Source organism: Gekko japonicus, unplaced genomic scaffold, assembly GCF_001447785.1.
Source record: "Gekko japonicus isolate JY-2015 unplaced genomic scaffold, Gekko_japonicus_V1.1 scaffold114, whole genome shotgun sequence".
Classification (NCBI taxonomy): domain Eukaryota; kingdom Metazoa; phylum Chordata; class Lepidosauria; order Squamata; family Gekkonidae; genus Gekko; species Gekko japonicus.
In genome coordinates, this window is record NW_015173125.1 from 422,504 (window position 1) to 443,228 (window position 20,725).

Genomic DNA, 20,725 nt, shown 5'->3' on the forward strand with positions numbered 1-20,725 from the left:
TGAGGAAAGGCTGAGGAACTTGGGAATGTTTAGACTGGAGAAGAGGAGGTTGAGGGGGGACATGATTGCTGTCTTTAAGTATCTGAAGGGCTGTCACTTAGAATTCACGTTCCTGGGATCCAAGATCACTGCAGACAGTGACTGCAGCCATGAAATTAAAAGACACCTGCTCCTTGGGAGGAAAGCTATGGCAAACCTAGACAGCATAATAAAAAGTAAAGACATCACCCTGCCAACAAAGGTCCACATAGTCAAAGTGATGGCATTCCCAGTAGTAATGTATGGCTGCGAGAGTTGGACTATAAGGAAGGCCGAGTGCTGAAGAATAGATGCTTTTGAATTATGGTGCTGGAGAAGACTCTTGTGAGTCCCTTGGACTGCAAGGAGATCAAATCAGTCAATCCCAAAAGAAATCAACTCTGACTGTTTCCTGGAAGGCCAGATACTGAAGCTGAAGTTTAAATACTTTGGCCACCCAATGAGAAGGGAGCACTCACTGGAGAAGACCCTGATGCTGGGAAAGACTGAAGGTAAAAGAAGAAGGGAACGGCAAAGGATGAGATGGTTAGACAATGTTACCGATGCAACGAACATAAAATTGAGCAAACTCCGGAGGACGGTGGAAGACAGAAGGGCCTGGCTCGATGTTGTCCATAGGTTTGTGAAGAGTCAGACTCGACTGTGCAACTGAACAACAACAACACTTCGAGGAGGGCAGGGAGCTGTTCCTGTTGGCAGCAGAGAATAGGACTCGCAATAATAATGAGTCGACCTTGGCTAGGAGGGCGGGGTATAAATGTGAAGAATAAATAAATAAATAAAATAATGGGTTTAAATTAAGGGCGGGAAGGCACCAGCTGGATCTTAGGAAAACCTTTTTTGCAGTAAGAGTTGTGCAGCAGTGGAATCAGCTGCTTAGGGAGGTGGCAGTCTTTAAGCAGTCTTTAAGCAGCGGCTGGACAAACACTTGCCAGGGATGCTCTAGGCTGAGCCTGCATTGGGCAGGGGGTTGGACTAGATGGCCTGTATGGCCCCTTCCAACTCTGTGATTCTATGATTCTCACAGAACTTGGTACAGAACTTTAAAGTATATGGATACAACCTACAGAAGGCTGTGACATTAAAAGAGCTAAACATCTGTGCCTCCCACAAGTAGCAAATCTGATAACATAGATTCTGATAACACCCACTTGCCTATATCTTATTGCATGCCATCATTTAGCATACTAGTCCCCACCCCACCTAAATAACATGGTACAAAAGTAAAGCAATCATTCAGATACTGTATCCAATATATAGTATGCATACTGAATGAACCTATCCAAGGTGACAACATGGGAATAACTTTTTATTGACCTACATTATGGACAGTCAACATGATGTTTTTAGACATATCCAGCCCACCAAGGCTTTCCCCCAATCCACATAACTCTACATAACCATTCCAGGGAATTTTGTTTTCTAGAAGAAATCCCTGAGAAGTCAAAAACAGATGGCTAGCCTTCTGTTGTCAACCACGGACTCAAACAAATAATGCAAGTTTTGTCTGTAGAACATGGAAAGGTTTTTGAGCACAGAATACAGATTGAACTTCTGATTATCAAAAAATGCCGCGGGCCAAACCCAAAAAGAATGTTCGCTTTTCCTTGATCACACTTACTTTTATATCTCACACTTGAACAGATGAAGGTGCTTTGTACTGACTCATACCATTAGTCTATCGAGGTCAGTACTGTCTATTGTGACTGACAGCAACACTCCAGGGTCACAGGCAGAGGTCTTTCACACTGTTTGATTTTAACTGGTGATTGGATTACTGTAATGCTCTCTACATAGGGCTGCCCTTGTCCCAAATCTGGTGCAGAATGCGGTGGCCAGGCTATTGCTGGACCTCCCTATGTGGGAGCACATCCAGTCTGCACTCAAGGCACTGCACTGGCTGCCCATAGCATACCGAATTCGGTTCAAGGTGCTGGTTCTTATCTTTAAAGCCCTTTATGGTCAGGGGCCTACATACCTAAGGGACCACCTTTCCCCACATGTTCCCCAGAAAGCACTATGATTGGGGTCCCAAAATTGCTTGGCCCTTCCAGGCACCAGGGAAGCCAGGCGACGAGGGCCAAGGCCTTCTCAGTGGCGGCTCCATACTGGTGGAATGAGCTCCTGGAAGGCATCAGGGCCCTGTGGGACCTTTTACAGTTCCGCAGGGCCTGTAAAATGGAGCTCTTCCACCAGGCCTTCGATTAGGGAGAAGCACTTTATATACTGAGGCCCTGGCCCCAATACTAATACCAACAACAACAGCCAGCATTCCGCCGATATGTCCCAGACTGTGCTGTTAGATGGTTATTTGCACTGTCGAATGCGGCCAATGCCCGCCATCATCATATGACTTATACTAGCACTTATGTAAAGTTTTCATTCTTTTCTTGTGATTTTATCTAATCTCTTGTTTTATTTGTCAACTATTTTTGTGTAAGCCACCCTGAGCCCGCCTTGGCAGGGAGGGCGGGATATAAATGAAATAAATAAGTAAACAAACAAACAAAATGCCAGTATTGAATTCAGTACCTTTTGCATGGAGAGCAGATGCTCTATCAATAAATCACAGCCCCAGCAGCCTTATAAAGCACAGGGAAAATACAAAATCTTGTTCCCATGTCAAAGTAGAGAGAAGTAAGAGGCAATGGTGGATACGCCCCCCCCCCCGATCAAAGAAATCCCTTTGAGTTTTCACTGCCCTATGATTACATCACCTGCTGATTTGTAGCTTGTTTCAGTAAGCCTCTTGGATTCTGCTGCCCACTTCTCTCAAATGAACCACTAAGGATGGGGTAACATTATCCAGAGCCCTCAGACCCTCTGTTCACTACCACTGGCTAAAGATCCAAGGGTCTCTGGGTGGCTGCACCCCTTTCCTGCCAGAAAGAACATCTTTTTCAGGAAAGGCCCTAGCCATTGGCCAGAGCAGGAACAACTGCTGGGATCCCACTGCCTTGCTAGAAATATGAGATCAACAGGCGTGCCCTGCCAGAAAGATGAGATCAACAGCCACTTGCCCAAGGACTGTAGACATGATATGAAGGACACTCTGGCCTCTGCCACTGTCCAGAAGTTTAAGGGCTACTGGGTAAAGAAGCAGTTGTATTGTATTTAATCTTTTGTTTGCAAGCTGCTTTGAGGATCATCTGAGTGAAAGTTGAAGTACACATTTTAAAAATAGCAAATTGGGAGTTTCAGAGAATCTTGGTAGTTTGGGATGCCACCAGATCAAACATCTTGTTTTAAAATAGAACTATGACCCCTATCATGCTTTCTTCACTCAACTTTCACCTTCACAAAAGTTTTCAGCTCTTATTAATGCTCAGGTCATAGAATAAAAGTATCACCAAATATCTGTATGGCCTTGAATTGTTATTTTGAAGTCTGATATAGATCTCAGCGTCAAGGCAGCTTAAGTTATTTTGAAAGATTTAGGTTAATGCTCATACTAAAACAATAATAGTTCATCAACTATCTCCCCCTCCCACAAATCTTACTGTATTGTGTCCCAAATTATCAGAACCAACACAGCACATAGCCTTACCATTCTGTGTCTTCTCCCCCAGTTTCCAGGTTATTGTCTAAAACAGCATGACTCGAGTAGCTTTCATTGTCTACTTCAGTTTTCATATGAAGAACATTAGAATTTGTGCCAGGAACAGACAGGCCTAGTTCACTGCTAACTGGCACATGTTGTATGTCTGAAAAACCAGTGGGCTGAGAGCCTGGAGATGGGATGGATGGAGGAAGAGGAGGTGGAACAGCAGGCGGAGGGGGAGGAACAGTAGCTGTGTTGGGCTGGTTTGTATCTTCAGTTTCAAGAACAATGCAGGGAGTCTCTTCTGGATTAGAGGCTTCTGCCTTTGTTTCTGAGTTGCCTGTTCTTGATTTTGAAGCAGGAGAAATGTCCCCATCTGCAGGTGTTCGCGTAGTCACTTGTTTTCCAACCTTTTTCTTATCCCTAGGAGTTCCTTTGCCTGTTTTGGTTGATGATAGCTCCTTAGAGATCTTAGGGCGAGATGATGATGATGATGAAGGAGATGAAGAAGACTTGGAGGCTTGCACTTTTTTTACATGGGACGAACTAGCTGAAACAAGACAACACATATACTTCTTGATCTCAAAAACATTTTTTAAAACAGTGCTGAGTGTTAATTTTCAAATGTAACTTCCTGTACTGAAGCTAAAACTGGAAGCTAAATAAGCAGCATTCACAGCCCTTATGTGTAGTAAGGGCATAAATATCTCTGAGAGGGATACTTAACCAAGAGTCAAACACGACTGAATGTCTAACAACAACAACAGAAAGCAAGATACTGGATCATGGGACTCCTCTCTGGAGTGTGAATTGCCCCCGTCCCTCCTTCAGTATTGACACTAATATTAGCCATGGTAGTATTGACACTAATATTAGTATTAGTATTCAGTATTGACACTAATATTAGCCATGGTCAAGGATAACCAAGGTTGTTGCTTCCAGGACTTTAAGCTGGTTAACAACGCCTGTTTAAGATTAATAGTGGGGCTGATGTACCACTTAACTGTGTTAAAGACCAGTTGGGTGGGCTGGGGTGGGGTGGGGGGAGAAGAAAGTGCAATCCCTCAGTTAATTCCCAATTGCTTAACCACAATTAAGAAATCGGAAACGATGTGATCGACAGATTGTATGACAAGACAGGCATAGAGCTGGGGATTTTCATTTCCCACAGTTTGGGAACAAAAATGTTCCCAGCACTATTTTTAGAAATCTGGTTGTTGAAAGATAAAAATAAATTTAAAAAATACCTTTCAAATCTGATGCACAAAGTGCTGCACTCCCATGAGGCCGCTGGCACCTCAGTTACTTTAGGCTGCTGAAACTGAGACAAAATGCTAATATATGATAGCTATTGCTGCGCCTCTAAAAGAGAGTGTAGGCACCTTGATATATCGGAGGTTCACTGATTCATTAAATGAAAACCTGGGATCCCTGAACTCTTAATGAAGGGATTATGACCCTCGTTATTCCTAGAGTATTTGAAAGTTGAATGCTGGGGGAGAGGAAATAAGGAAGCAAGTATTATTGCCTAGGTCACATGTTTTCCAAGGTTGCACATCTTTATATATCACATTCTCCCATAGTTAAGGCCAACAATTTCAGAATAAGGTGTTGTTTGCTTAAGTGTAATGTATTCACAAAATATATTTTGGCATATTCTGTCTCTGAAAATGACAAGTGGGAGACCTGTGAGGACTCATGGGAAAGTCCCATTCTCCCTTGCTGACAGTGTCCTCATTCCCTCCTCCCTCCTCAGTTCTTCTCTGCTTGATTTCACCAGCCGTTTCCTGCTGTGTCCATCTTCACCCCACCCCAGTCTACCTGCTGCCACTTGGCCCTTCCCTATCTTTCCTCCTGTCTACAAATGGATCAGTTTCCTTCTCTCCTATTCCTTCCTGTTGCTTGCCCCCTTTCTTATTCCTACTTCTGTATATTTCCAAAGCTCTGTTGTATTTCCCACCCCACCCCCTTCCCTGGTATCTGGACCACAGTTTTGGTATTGGATGCCATTTGTGGTTTCTATGGCAACCCAAAACACCAATCAAATTCTTTTTTTGTTATGTCTCTGCAAGAGAAAATACATTTAAAAAAAAACACCCAAATTTTATTCATATTTTATATTTTTCCAGCAGAAACCTATATCACAGCTCAGGGTGGCCCCCTTTTTCTGGATTATTAAATCCAGATGGTGAGATCACATATTGTTATATTAGATATACGTTATGAAGTCAGAAAGGAATCACATCTCTTGCTCTTATAATATATTTGGTGCAACTCTCAAAAGTAAATGATCCTTTTGTGTTTTTTGCTGTTGTGTTTTCAAAGGGACCTCCATGACTACAAAGGCAACAAATGAACGTTATTTTAACCAGCATTTTTCAGGATTCCAGTAAGAGCTTGATAAACACAAAAACATGCTCTGATTGTACTCCATTGGCCATATGCGGCCTATCCATGCCTCATGAAGTCAGCAGAAAACACAACAGCCATAATATTATCACATGCACAGAAAATAAGTGACATCTGTCTTCTTTTACGTAGCCCAATTCTCATTCAGAACCATGCCTGCTGTTGATAATCAGACTGTAACACTTATTATCATGATCCATGAATCAGGATGCATTGGGAAGCATAGGAAATGGCATTTATTAGATGGAAAACTGGCTTTAGGTAGTATTTTCCGAAGTGGGAGTACAAAGCCAATGGAGAGTTAGTAACTGTTCAGACATGTGCCTTCAGTGTTTTCAATGTTTAATGCAAATAATAAGCACCATGAGTCCAAAGCCACACGACCTAAGGCGAATGCCATATACCATGCGTTTTGGAATGACACACGTGTTACTCACCAGCGTCTCGATTCACATTGCGGCTTGTTGGCTTGGGAGGTGGGGCAGAGGTCTGCTTAGCAGGCACCTTGCCTTTTTTTTTAGCATGTGGCACTTCATTAGTCTTATGGCTAGTGGTAGCAGCAGCAGCGGCATTTTTTGGAGGTATGGTTGCTTTTTTAGCTTTAGGCTTAGATTTAGGCGGTGGCAGAGCACGGGGTGCTGATGTTTCAGGATCTTTGGGAAGAGGTTTCTCTACAAATGACAAAGTGAACAGAAAGCAACTGACACAAACAGATGATACCAGGCAACACAGAGACACTCGCTTTGGTGCTGCTCTACCTCTTGAGAATGAGAATGTGCTTTACGTCAGTTTATTAAAATTGCTTCCAAACTAAAGAAAGTAGGCTTACCAGCTGCCTGCTTCTCGTGGGAGGGCTCCCACTGGTATGCCACCCTCCCACCCGTACTCGCCAGACTAGCGGGAGAAAGGTCCATAGGTAGAAATGATGTGTGATGTCACATCCACCCAAAGCCATTGATGTGATGCAAGCACACCAGGAGATGCTCTGGCTGTCCCCCAAAACTCCACAAGGCCCCCCCTGCCCCACCCCTAAAGCTCTCAGGAAAGCTGTCCAAACCCCTGGCATCCCTAACAGAGAGCCAGGGCTGTGTGGTGATTAGACTGGGACTCTGGTTCAGATTCACACTCTTCCATGAAACTCACTGTGTGTGGCCTTGGGCTAGTTTACTATCTTCAACCCATTAGTTTGTTATGAGGATAAAATGGAGAGGGGGGCATGGACACAGATTCTTTGCAGAAGGCTTGGATTAAAAATTTAATAGGATACTGCGTCTTGCAGTACATCTCCCAGACCCACATCCATCAAGTGGGCCAGAAGAGTTCTCAAAATGTTTAACAGAGGTAAAATTCTTTTTCAAACAATTGTTAGCCTCATCAAAGGAGGGCAGTCTGCTCGGGGCTGGTGTGATTATAATGACATCAGAGACGCTTCTCAAGAAATCCTACCTGAATTTCCTCCAATCCTCACTCCTTTGTTATCTCTCTGACCCACTCTCAACAGGTAGGCAGCATACTCATTAGTAACAATTAGCATATGAAAAGGAGCATGTTAGGCAATGTAAGACCTGACATACCTGGTTAGTAGAGGTGGCATGCAAACACAACTTTTCACAGTTTGACCATCAAGAGATCTCCCTTTCATCCTCTCTGAGGTTACCAATCAGTTTATTTCAGCTGCCTCTTTTGCTAACTGTTCAGGACAAAATGAAGTCTTTGCTATAGCCTGCCCCCAAATTTACTATCATAATGTGGAATGGCAATAATTTATACTTACAATGTTCCTCAATACATGCTGGGTAATAAGAGGGTTTTTTTTGTTTTTTACGAAGTATGCCATTTCACAAAGCTGACAACAGATTTATAAGCAATCTACGGCAAGATCTCTTATTCAGCATATACTCAATAATAATCATTCACCCAAAATGCAAGCATATGAAAACCTGTCAGCAGGTTTTCATTATACTGGTACAAGAGAGGAACTTCTTTTCAAACATGCCTGTTGGATGGTTGACGCACCATCATTATTACTAACAGCAATGGTTACAAAATGTAAAAAGAATCCGCAAGATAACAAATATCAGATGGATTTAAAGTTTCTAGCATTGTTTAGCCACATACAAGACAATTTAGAATTTCAATGTTTTAAAAACACTTTTAACACATTCACTGCTGTTTGTACTAGCATATTGTTTAATCACTACAGCAATCAGGATTTCATTATTATTGTAGGTTTGTCTGCTTTATTGCTATTTATACACAAGAAAAGGAATCAGGTACACAAAAATAACATGCAACACATTATACACAAATAATTAAGTACAGAATTGCAGCTGTAGTTTTATGTTTTAGTTCTCCATATTTAGAGAGAAAAGGTTAAAAACCTGAACCCTAAAATCCTCAAACAAAAAGAACACACAAAACTAACTGCTGCAAACGTAACTGAAAGGACTACCCTTTTCTCCATATTCATCTGTACACCACATCACAGCTCATCTGTCTTTAATGTCTCAGAGGAATGATACACCTCACCAGTAGCTAGCAGAATCTCTCCTAGAGAAGATATGCATATTTCTGTTTGCTATGGTAGCTTTATATGGCCAGAGACAACTCTGGCTCATTCTGGCAGGCTTATTGTAAGGGTCTCATTTTCTTACCAAACACATTTGAGGAAAAAATAGAACAGCCATGCTGGATCAGACCATTTAGTCTAGCATCCTGTTTCACACAATGACCAACCATATGCCCCCTGGAAAGTCTATCACCAGGCAGTGGAGGCCAAGGCCACTCCTCTGTTGTCTTTAGCACTTCCATTAAAGGTTTTCTTACTGTGAACAAGCTTTTGAAAGTCCTGTTGATCATTAATGGATCTAATTCCCTTTTAATGCTAGCCAAGTTAGTGGCCATCACTACATCCTATGGAAGTAGACTCCCCTAGTTAATTACTCATGGAATGAAACAGTACTACAGTACTTAACTTTCATTATTACAGAAAACAGCCATTAATTTCCTAGGCACACTTTCATTCAAATGGCATTTCAAGGCACTCCTTTGCATTGATATCATAATGATTAAAAGCAGACTAGAACAGCAATAGATAGCTCAAAAATGCTGCATATGCAGCATCACACACACTTCTATTCTGATAATCTGGAATTGCCAATAACCTCTGATCCTGCACAAATAACTAGGGATTCATCTAATAGTGAGCTAGCTGGCCCCTGTGCACAACCCATGCTATCCAGGAACAAAGTAAGGGTCTCTGTTTACTCAGCAGACTCCCCAGATATGCAGGAAAAGATGACTTTGTAAAGTAATCAAAAGAAAAGGACAGAAAATGGTCTGAGGACTGAATGCGCCTCGGAAGGGACTGATTGTTGAGTGTAGCTGTATGGCAAGTAAAGGGGACAAAAACAAACAAACAACCACAGTCTGTTCCAGTTCCCGTGTGTTTAGAGAATCCTCGTGGGCAAGATTTTTGAAAGTGGGTTTCCAAATTCACTCTCTCCCTCCCCCTGCTGCATTTATTCACAAGCCTCCAAACTGTACCCTTCTAATGAGAACAAATGAAGCCCAAGAAAAACAGAAGTTTTGGCCTACCTTGGGGAACCACCAGAGAATATAAACTTCCCATGGGGCAGCTCCCCAAAAATACAGAAAGAGGACTGTGCGTGCATGCCATTTCACTGAGCTATGCAGTCCTGGTAGCAGGACAGCAGAACAAAGGCAAGTAAAGGCACAAGTCCTGACTCTTGGCCATGGAACTGAAGGGAACTAAGTGGCTTACAAGTGGTTTCTCTTTAGCTAATGGGGGATGGGATTGAAGTTCCCCACGCATTCCCTTCCCAAGAAGAAGCATTGAGGAATTTCTTCTGAGTGGCAAAAGGCCGGCAGAAGAAAGAGCAGGTCCTTTCACAACCAATGTCTTCATGGTTCAGTGTGGTCCCTGGCAGGGGCCTTGAGGCTTCTGCTTAGGGTTGCCAAGTCGGCATGACTCACTGGCGGGGGAGCGTTGCTTCTGTCCGGGAGCTGCCGAGGGGCGTGCACGCCGCCAGAACGTCACAGGAAGTGAAGCACGACGTAGGGCACATTGGGGGCGTGGCCCAGATCATCGGGGGGGGGAACCATTTTAGATCTGGTAAAGAACAGGGTACTAAGTAACAAATGAGGCATCACAACCTTTTAAGACATCAGTACAGTTTTAAATTAAGACACAACACACCATTCATAGTTGTTATATTTCATCAAACTGTTAATATTACTAGAGGTAATTCTGAATTGCAAAAGAAGTATATTCCTTTTGGAAAAAAACCTTGCAAAAGTGGTATTCAAGAAATTAAACAGTTATTATAAGTTTGTACATAATTAAAAGCAGCAATGATCAATGGCTAACATTTTTCTCTTCTAGCAGAAAGTCAGTAATTCCATTTCCCTTTGTCCTCAAAGTCTATTAAATATGTGTAGTTATTCTACAATAATGCAGAATATGATAGATACATACTGGTCTAAGGCTACATAGAAAACAGGCCCATAAGCCATGATAAAGAAATGGAACACCCCACTGGTACTATACCTCTGCATACCTAGTTCCTTAATGGCAAATACTGCAGGGGGTGGAGTACTGTCTTCATGCTTTGTTTGTAGATTTTCCAGAAGCATTTGGCTGGCCACTGTGGGAAACAGAATGCTAGACTAGATGTACGTTTAGTCTGATCCACGACAGCTCTTCTTATTTCTTCCAGAGACAGGGAGTCACAGCTTGATGGCATGCACAGGGTTCCAATCACTAATCACAGAATAGTCCGCTGTCTCCTATAAATGTGCATAAATAAATCATAACCCCCTTCCCCCAAAACAAACAATTCTGATGGCAGGTTATGGGTATTAAAGTGCAACTTGTTTAGTTACCTTTAATACACTGCTACTCACAGTCACAATCCCTAGAAATCTATTGTTAAAACCTTTTCTTTCTTTCTTTTTTTAAAAAAACCCTTTATTGCTGCATCAGACCAATAATTCCATCTTGTGCAGCATTCATTCCCTTACAGTGGCCAGCCAAATGCTCCTGGGAAGCCCATAAGAAGAGCATGAAGACAATGGCCCTCTCCTATTGATTGTTCCCAGCATTTGATATTTAGCAGTATACGTCATCTATGCAACCCAAGTTCCATTAGCTATCATGGACAATAGTCACTGATAGACATATCCTTTTATATTTTGTCTGCTCCTTTAAAAAACAAAAAACCAAGACACTGATCATCACTAAATCTTGTAGTGCTAATAATACTCTTTTCAAGAGCCAGACTACAAAAATTGAATAAATAATATTGGGATCACTATCATTTTAGATCTGGTAAAGAACAGGGTACTAAGTAACAAATGAGGCATCACAACCTTTTAAGACATCAGTACAGTTTTAAATTAAGACACAACACACCATTCATAGTTGTTATATTTCATCAAACTGTTAATATTACTAGAGGTAATTCTGAATTGCAAAAGAAGTATATTCCTTTTGGAAAAAAACCTTGCAAAAGTGGTATTCAAGAAATTAAACAGTTATTATAAGTTTGTACATAATTAAAAGCAGCAATGATCAATGGCTAACATTTTTCTCTTCTAGCAGAAAGTCAGTAATTCCATTTCCCTTTGTCCTCAAAGTCTATTAAATATGTGTAGTTATTCTACAATAATGCAGAATATGATAGATACATACTGGTCTAAGGCTACATAGAAAACAGGCCCATAAGCCATGATAAAGAAATGGAACACCCCACTGGTACTATACCTCTGCATACCTAGTTCCTTAATGGCAAATACTGCAGGGGGTGGAGTACTGTCTTCATGCTTTGTTTGTAGATTTTCCAGAAGCATTTGGCTGGCCACTGTGGGAAACAGAATGCTAGACTAGATGTACGTTTAGTCTGATCCACGACAGCTCTTCTTATTTCTTCCAGAGACAGGGAGTCACAGCTTGATGGCATGCACAGGGTTCCAATCACTAATCACAGAATAGTCAAGTCTTGCATGCATGTAAGGGAACAGTTATTGACTGCAGAAGACAATGGAGAATTTTTGTTCTGGATCACTGCCAGAATCCATGCACAGCAGACAGAATAATTTAAAGTTTTCTCTTATTCCTTACCCACTGCATCCTCCAGCATACACACTTGCAACAGTTTGGCAAATGTTTTATTTAAAAATCCTATTTCTGTTGGAGATGAAATCATTTTTCTTACTGTTATCCCTCCCCCCACACACACTATTGCATTTAGATTCCTGTTAAAGACAGAGGTGACTTCATAATATGTACTTGTGTCAGATTCTATTCTGGTTTTGTTAATGGGAAACCAATCCATGCAAGATGCATTTTAAGTACCTTTTTTGTTCTCTTTTTTCTCTTCTAGAGTGGGTGGCTTTGTTGAGTTGGAACTATTGTCTTCGGTGGTCTTTATGTTTTCTTCCTGTATGGCTTCCTCACCAATGACTATTGTGTGTCCATTGGAGATTTCATAGTTTACAGTTACATCTCCACCTGAAATCAAAATAATGTATTTAGACCTTCTCACATGGGGTAGCTTTTTTCTTAAAATGTGCTTTCAAAATGTGTAACAATAACTAGCATGATTCAATGACATGTACAAAGTGTTCTACAACTACATTTGGCAAAAGAAAGATACACAGGACAGTGATTTCTAATACACTTAACACTGAAATCAGGATTTTACAGGATCATGACAACCTGCCTTACGTATCAAAAATGTAAAACATTAATGAGGCAATAATTTATTTTTAAAAATATGTATCCTGGTCTTCAACTATCAGCATCTCAGGGTGGCAAGTAATAATATAAAAACTATGATTGAAGATCTAAATAATCATTAGAACATTAAAAAATATACACAAAAAGTACAATGTCCTAAAAATCTGTAGAAGAGATATATTCAACATAAATCCATTTCCCAAAGGGATGAAACACCAACAAAATAATACCATCAGTTGCTCCTCTGGAAAAGTAAACATTTATTTTGCTCATTGTCTTAGAACATTAGACACTGGGGCAGCAAACTCAGATAAAAACATTCCATAGGTGAAGAGCCACTACAGAAAAGGTCTCACCGATGTGGGAGTCCATGTGGGAGTCCTGAAATGGCTTACCTCGGGCAGTCCTTGGGCAGTCCTCTCCCCGATGTTATTTAACATCTGTATGTGCTCCCTCCCCCAACTGTTGCGGAGTTTCAGGCTGGGGTGTCACCAGTATGCTGATGACACCCAGCTATATCTGCTACTGGATGGCCGCCTGGATGTGCCCCACACCATTTGGCTGCAGGTTTGGAGGCTGGGGCGGGACAGTTGAAAAAGAGTAGACTGAGACTGAATCTGATAAAGACAGAGGTTCAGTGGCAGAGGTGGGTTCAGGATTGGGGCACAGATTTCCCACTCTTGATGGGGTGCCACTAGTGTTGTGCAATCCATCGGGAGTTTGGGAGTGGTCCTGGATGCCTCCTTAACTATGGAGGCCCAGGTCATGAATATTGCCAGGCTGGTGTTCTTCCATCTATGCCAAGCTTGGCAATTAGCCTCTGTCCTGTCACGCCCTGGCCTAGCTACTGTAATCCACGCAATGGTCACCTCCAAGCTAGACTACTGTAACTCGCTGTACGTTAGCCTGCCCTTGAGAATGACCCGGAAACTCCAGCTAGTCCAGAATGTGGCAGTGTGAGTCCTGACGGGAATGCCACAGACAGCACAGGTGATTGGAGAAGGCAGAGAGGAGAAGGCTGATCCAGCACACTTTCTTCTTCCTTGTATCTGCCCAGCTCACCAGCACCCCATTGACATTCCAGGTATACTGAGGCCTGGTGACTCCGGCACACCTGCCATGGCAGGACCCTTTGTACACCTCTGCACACGAGGAGGGTAGGACTTCACAGTTTATCATAAGACATGAAAACTTTCACTAAGGGGAGGAGGAAGCGAGTTTCAATGTGTGTATATGTGTGTAGCTAAAAACCAATGTTTTAATACTTTGGGAACAGCCCAGCTCCAGGTGTTCCATTCTTATAATAAAGCCTCTCTTCTGCCCCATCCACCTAAACAGTGGATTTGTTAGATTAGTGCCTCTGAGGTAAACTTAGAAAACAGTAAGAAAAGGTGAACTCAGAGGTAGTTTTTACACAGGAATATTTTTCAGTGCCAAAGGCCAGGAACAGTATGTCTGATGCCCTCGTCCACAGCTCCCCTCAGCAGTGCAGCACAAACCGCAGCATGGCACACTCCCCTCCCCACACATCTAACCCAACAATCAAGACACAAGATGGTCATGTGAAGCTCTGTCATGAGAACGCATCACAGTTTGGTTCCCCTCAACCTAAATAACGGCAGACTGCTTTGTGCTTGTTATAGTGCTCTCAGGTGACTCTTTTGCGGCAACCAAGTATGAATCTAAGCGGGAGGGCAACAGTTTATACTTCAAGTTACATAGTCTGTATCACCTTGCTCAGTTATTTCCTTCAGGACACCCCTTCTTATCAGCTCCTCTCTGCTTTGCCTGGTTGATATCTTTCTTTCCAGCACTTAAGAAAAGAAAATGACAAAAGTTAAGACATTCATTCCTATAAAAATAAAATAAAATCCAGGAAAAAACTATACAAAACATCACTATGTACAGTAAAAGTATCTTTCAAACAAATTATCAACTAAAGAGCAATGAGGCGTTGAATAGAACACCAATACTGCTTGATATTTTGTTTGTAAATCCAGCTAATGCTTCTGAGCCTGCAGAGGATAAAGCTATTGATAAGGAGCCTTGTGATGGTTGATTCACACCCTCTCTGTTTAGGCACTAGTAGCCTGTGGTTTTGTATGACAGAGATACATTCTATGTAGCCAGGGGTAATTTGGTAGAAAAGAGGTGCAAGAGCTTATTAGCATAACTCATTAGCATAACTTATTTGCATATGCCACACCCCCTGACATCAACCGGAAGTATGTCAGAAGGCAACACCCACCACTCAGGCTCCACTGGACTGTTTTGGATTGCTAGGTATTGGGGGGGGTGGAATGTGCAGATCTGTCCTCGCAGAGGAGGGAGAGCTTGTACCTGAATAAAACCTGGTTTTAAAGGTGCCACTGGACTGTTTTGGGGCTCTGCAGCTTACCTGGCTGCTTCTTGCTCTTACTGAGGGCTGCTGGGAACAGGGATGGGGCTTGTTGCATGTGCCCGCCCCCTGGGCTCTTTACTACTGGCACTCCGCTCCTGTGCGCTCCTGCAGGAAATGACCCCTGTATGTAGCCAAACTGAAACTCTGGGTATGTGTATGCTTGTTGCCAAGTCATCTAAAAGTTCTATTAAATATGTATGCCATGATAAACAAACACCTTGGAAGCAGGGTGTTCCATCCTGTAACTAATGGCTGTCTTCAAGCTTTCCCTAATATGGTTGAGGTTCTCAAGAACTTTGAGTTTTACTGATGAGTCAGAGATGTCTGTTCAAGAGGATTTTTCCTTACCTCTCTTATGCTATGTTCCATCAAAACTGTAAACTATGAAGCTTTCTGTATAGTCGTTTTAGTTTCCAAGACCTTAGCCCACATTTTTATTAACCAACGTAAGGCAAACAGAAAAATGCAGGAACATAAACCAGTTATCGTAATTATTAGGCAGCTTGGTTCTTTGGCAGCCAGTACCAGTGGTCCCAAGGGAGATATGGCATCTGTATACAAACTACATAAGTGATCCAAGAAAATTACATGATCAGGAACTTCTAAGGTTTCTGACGGAACAGAAGAACCAATCACAGGAAAGCAGGAGCTACGGGCTTAGATCCTATGATGCTGTTTCATTGGTGCAGCGACAATTTTTTTAACAGAATGGCTTTTCCTTTTGGGGGGAGGGAAGGTGATTTTTGTCAATTCTCTGTTCCTGCTGCAGACTCCCACTATGGTCCTACAGTATTCCTTTGGATCCACTGACCAACATAATTTCAGAGCTGCTGTCAGAGGCTGTGGTGGGGAAATTCTTTAATTCTAGCATGACTCTGTTCACGCTGCTTAGGATTCAAACCATAGGATTCAGACCACAACAATGTGATTCACAAAATACTCACTCTTGCTGCAACTTATTAAAGACTGGAGTACACCAAGTGAATTTAAGTACAAGTGATACCATTTGTGGCTTGTTGATTCTCCATATTGACTATCTCGACATCACTCCCCACTTGGGCCTTTCATAAAATAATTGCTAAACTAATATGCTCAATGGTGCTTGGGGGGGCAACAGGGGGAGGGCTTCTAGTGACCTGGCCCCACTGCTGGACCTCCTGATGGCACCTGGTATTTTTGGCCACTGTGTGACAGAGTGTTGGACTGGATGGGCCGTTGGCCTGATCCAATATTGGCTCCTCTTATGTTCTTATGCAATTATGAAATGTCTGATTCTGTCTTTAATCCTCTCACATTCTCATCTCTCATTACTGACAATGGCTTGGCTTCTTACTTTCCTTAAGTATTATACAAAGCAAACTCAAGTGGATTTATTTCATGTTGTCTCTTCCACTACTGCTTCTCTGTCTCCAATCTATCTTCATAAACCATCCACCTCTCCCACCAGCATTTCTGAGATTTAACTGTGCCCAGGGGGTCATTTCCTATGGGAGCGCACAGGAGCGGAGCTCCGGCAGTAAGGAGCTCAGGGGGTGGGCACATGCAACAAGCCCCACCCCCTGCTCCCAGCAGCCCTCAGTTGGGCCAGGAGGAGCAAGAAGCAGCCAGGTAAGTTGCAGAGCCCCCCCCCCACCTTCAGGTACAAGCTCTCCCTCCTCTGCGAGGACAAATCTGCACGTCCCCCGTCCCCCCCAAACAGCTAGCAATCCAGAACAGTCCAGTGGAGCCCGAGCGGTGGGTGTTGCCTTCTGACACACTTCCGGTGATGTCAGGGGGTGTGGCATATGCAAATGAGTTATGCTAACGAGCTCCTGCACCTCTTTTTCTACGAAATGACCCCTGTGCCACATGTAGACTCTCCATTTCTCATCTCTTAATTCTCCTTCTCACTCAAAAGAATTACAGGACACAAGTGAGCTAGATATACTTTAAATACTTAAAAATGGCCAAACAAGCAGGCAGGAGAACTTTGTATTAGGCTCTGAGCACATGCGTGTGTTTTGTGGAGTTACAGCTGTCTCCTTGGTACTGTCTGTTGTTTCATTCATTCATTGTTCTTGCACATCTGCTCTTGATCACTTTCTCTTCATCATTCCTTTTTTAGTTTGGCTTTTTAACAAGCTTTTATAAACACATTTCTCTCTCTCTTTGGTTTATCCTAATCTGTTTATTTTCTCTTTTTTTGCATTATTTTTAAAAGACCTCAAGTGGTAGCAACCAACTTTTTACAGCACATGGATTTAGGATGAACCACCTGAAGAGCAACCTACTGTTTTTACTTTTAAACAAGTATTATTTAGAAATTATTGCACCTGAACTAGAAATCACTGAGGGAATCAGAATATCATTCTCAAGAACTTAACTATATAAAATTACAGTCACAGTGGACATAGTGAAAATACCCCAAAGATACATACACAAAAAAAATTAGTTGCAGACAGTATCTTCAAATTTAAATGTATCAGTTCATATATTAGGGCTGCCAAATGCAGCCGGGGGGCGGGGATTCCCCCGCTTCGGAGCCCCGATTCCCGGCGCGCCGGAATCGGGGCCCGGGGGAAACCCCACCCCCGCGTGCGTGTCACCCAGAAGTGACGTCGCACGCTGGGGGCGGGGCCACGCCGTTTGAGGGGAAAACAAAGAGTTTTCCCCTCAAATGGCAGCCATTTGAGGGGGAAACTCTTTGTTTTCCCCTCAAACGGCGTGGCCCTGCCCAGCGTGTGACGTGCGCGTCCGCACAGAGCTCCCGGACCGGCAGGAAGGACCCCCGCCGGTAAGTGAAAAAAATTTGGCAACCCTATCATATATAGTATCTTCAAGCCCAGTGATGCATAAAATAGCAGCATTGTAAAAATACTGTGCACTGTGCATTGTAGCTCTGTAAAGAATCTGGTGTCAGGAAACACAAATTCACAGTGCTGGATCCAGCCCACTGAACTGAGCTACTCCTAATATTTACATCCCATACATACTCTTCAGAATCTTCCTTACCCTTCTCACTGCAAAGCTCTATGCCTGCTGTAAAACTATATGTAAAACTATCTGGAAGGCTTGGGGTGATGGAGGAGGACTGTAACAAAGGGAAATCAGCACAAATAGCCCCACTGTGTTACTGCTGATGTTCTTGCCCTTCATTCTGTAGCTCCCCAATTCATGTGCCCCTCCCAATTCTCAGGAGCAGCTTTTCGGGGGCTGAAGAGGAAAGGTATAAACATACATAAACTTGCTCCATTAGCAGTGGGTTAGAAAAAACTCAGAATATTTATGATTGTAATAATTCATTACATGAGAGGCCTGTCAGTTCATCCATTACATGCATACATTTATTTCCAAGTGTACATTTTAAGTAGTACGCCATACCGCATTATCTTGCAATAATATTTTCTCCATTTTTTTAATTTTCTATTTCATTTATTAAAATATTTTCTCATGCTAATGCATGACCCTCTTTAACATTGCGAGATTTCCTTTGTCTTAGGAGGGCATCCCCATTTCACCCACAATAGGCTCTTACCCATTTCCTGCTCTGAACATTGGTCGAGCTTCCGGTTTCGACGCTCGCCATGGTGGCTGTCTCCTCCCAGACCTCAGGGAGGCAACCGCCAGAGCCCGTGGCAAGGAGGGGGTGCGATTGTCCGCATCCCCTGCAGAGCCCTTGTGGTGGGCTCCAGGCCATGAGGCACTAGAAGGCTTCCCCTACGGCGACTCTGCCGGTGGGGGGGCATTCGCCCCGACAGTCCTGCTATGGAGCTTCCTGATGGAACTAGAAGCATACACCGGATCAAGCGCCGGGTGATCAAGCGATCAGCATTTTAAGCTAATCGAGAATCGTGTTGCCATTGAACTGTGAGTCTAGTTTAAGCAAGAACATCAAAAAAAGCCAAAACCCACCCCGCAGAAAGCAAGGGGGGAGGGGACTCTCCCCTAATAAGACAAACATATGCAAAATGTACTGTTTAAGCGGGGGGGGGGGGGGGGGGGGGGGGGGGCTCGTGAAGCGAAAAAGACAGAAATAAAGGACTTTTAAGACCTTACCAAGCTTATTGGAGAACTTTAGAAATTGTGATAACTTTTGGCGGAAAGTAAACAAATCCTCAAATATGGCGCCTCCAACGAGGAAAGAGGAAAAAGGAAATATAGCGAAAGCTAAACCTGCCAGAAGTGCCAGTCCAGCGAGTGTTGTGCCCAGACAGGACACAACTTCAGACCTGCAAAGGATGCTAAATGAAGAACTGCACCCTCTGCTGGAACAGGTGATGGCAATAAATCGGAAAATAGATGCACAACAATCTCAAATGAATGAGACTGTCAAAAAAAACAGATCAAATTGAGAAGGCCTATTATGCTAATGAGTTCCTGCTGGGCGTGGCCAACTTGGGAGCCAGCCGGAACTCCGTTCCTGTGCGTTCCTGCCCCAAAATAACCCTGCCCACAATTATGGAACAAACTCCCCAGAAAAGAGCTGCATCCTTACCCAGCATATTAACGTACCTCTGTTAAATCATAAGTAACAGAATAAATAGTGGTACATTATTTTATAAGTTAAATCAATAGCGCTCTTCATGAGTATGGAATTCTTCTTTACATTTATATTATCATCAGTAGGCTCTTGGGGGGTGTTGTACAAAAAACTCGACATTAAAATGGAGGCAATTCATTTAGTAAAGTTTGTGAACTATTGTTCCAGAATATTCTGTTTCAGCCAGTGAACATCACTTCATATAGTAGTAGTGTTTTAAGTCAACTGGCTTAGAAGGGTGTGCTCAGTTTAGGGTTGCACAATTAGTACTGAACTATGCTAATTTCCCCCTTCCCATTTTATCACCCACAGCCTTCCACTGAAAGTCTCCAAAAACAACACAAGCTTTTTAGAAACTGTATGGACCTCCTACGCAGAAGTAACAACAACAACAACAACAACAACAAGTAGATCAAGCAAGTTGTCTAAAGATCAGGCAGTTTACATTTATTACTGTGTCCAGATAATGTGAAAGAGATAAAGTGCAGTGTAAGAAAATAAGAATATGTTGGAGAAGATCATTTACTGGAGAAATATAGTGCCTGAAAATATGCCAAAGTGCTATATATATTATAATATATTTACTTCTAGAGACACACATTTTTGTATGAAGTGGGTTTTTAAATTGTTGTGGTACTGAAACTTAGAATAAGGAACATAAAATCAAATGTTTCAACAACACATTCTGAGACAAGCTGCTTTAAGGTGGCATTTGGGAAAATATAATTGGGAAATGTCATTCTCATGTTAAGTAAATACCATGTTAAAAATAAAGAATTCTGCAAGATTTAATATTAGCTTTAATTCGTGGGGAACACATTTGGACACAACAGGATAACAGCAACGTCTGTGAAAGTCTGGCAGACCTGAATAGAAGATGTCTTACCACATATTACTATTTTGATATAAACGTATGCACCCTCTCTCCCAGGTGCATTAGTGCTTTAGTGGCCCTATAGCTTTAGTTAACTGTTTTGTAACACACATGTCCTCACAGAGTTGCAATGGTAAGTTGTGTCTAGGTGACAGCTCAGATGGAAAATCTTAAAATCAAAA

The 20,725-nt window shown here is 42.5% G+C and overlaps 1 protein-coding gene across 3 annotated transcripts in view; it reads right to left on the reverse strand.

Moving 5' to 3' along the window:
* PHACTR2 (phosphatase and actin regulator 2) overlaps positions 1 to 20,725 on the reverse strand; it is an 89,529-nt gene that overhangs the window by 27,811 nt on the left and 40,993 nt on the right. For 2 of the 3 annotated variants that reach the window (XM_015421997.1, XM_015421996.1), the window contains exons 3-6: positions 14,482 to 14,562; positions 12,366 to 12,521; positions 6,427 to 6,660; positions 3,587 to 4,130 (exon numbers count right to left, since the gene is read on the reverse strand). In XM_015421997.1, the coding sequence (XP_015277483.1) occupies positions 3,587 to 4,130; positions 6,427 to 6,660; positions 12,366 to 12,521; positions 14,482 to 14,562 (1,015 nt within the window). The remainder of the gene's footprint in view (positions 1 to 3,586; positions 4,131 to 6,426; positions 6,661 to 12,365; positions 12,522 to 14,481; positions 14,563 to 20,725) is intronic. The other variant, XM_015421998.1, reaches the window with a different exon arrangement.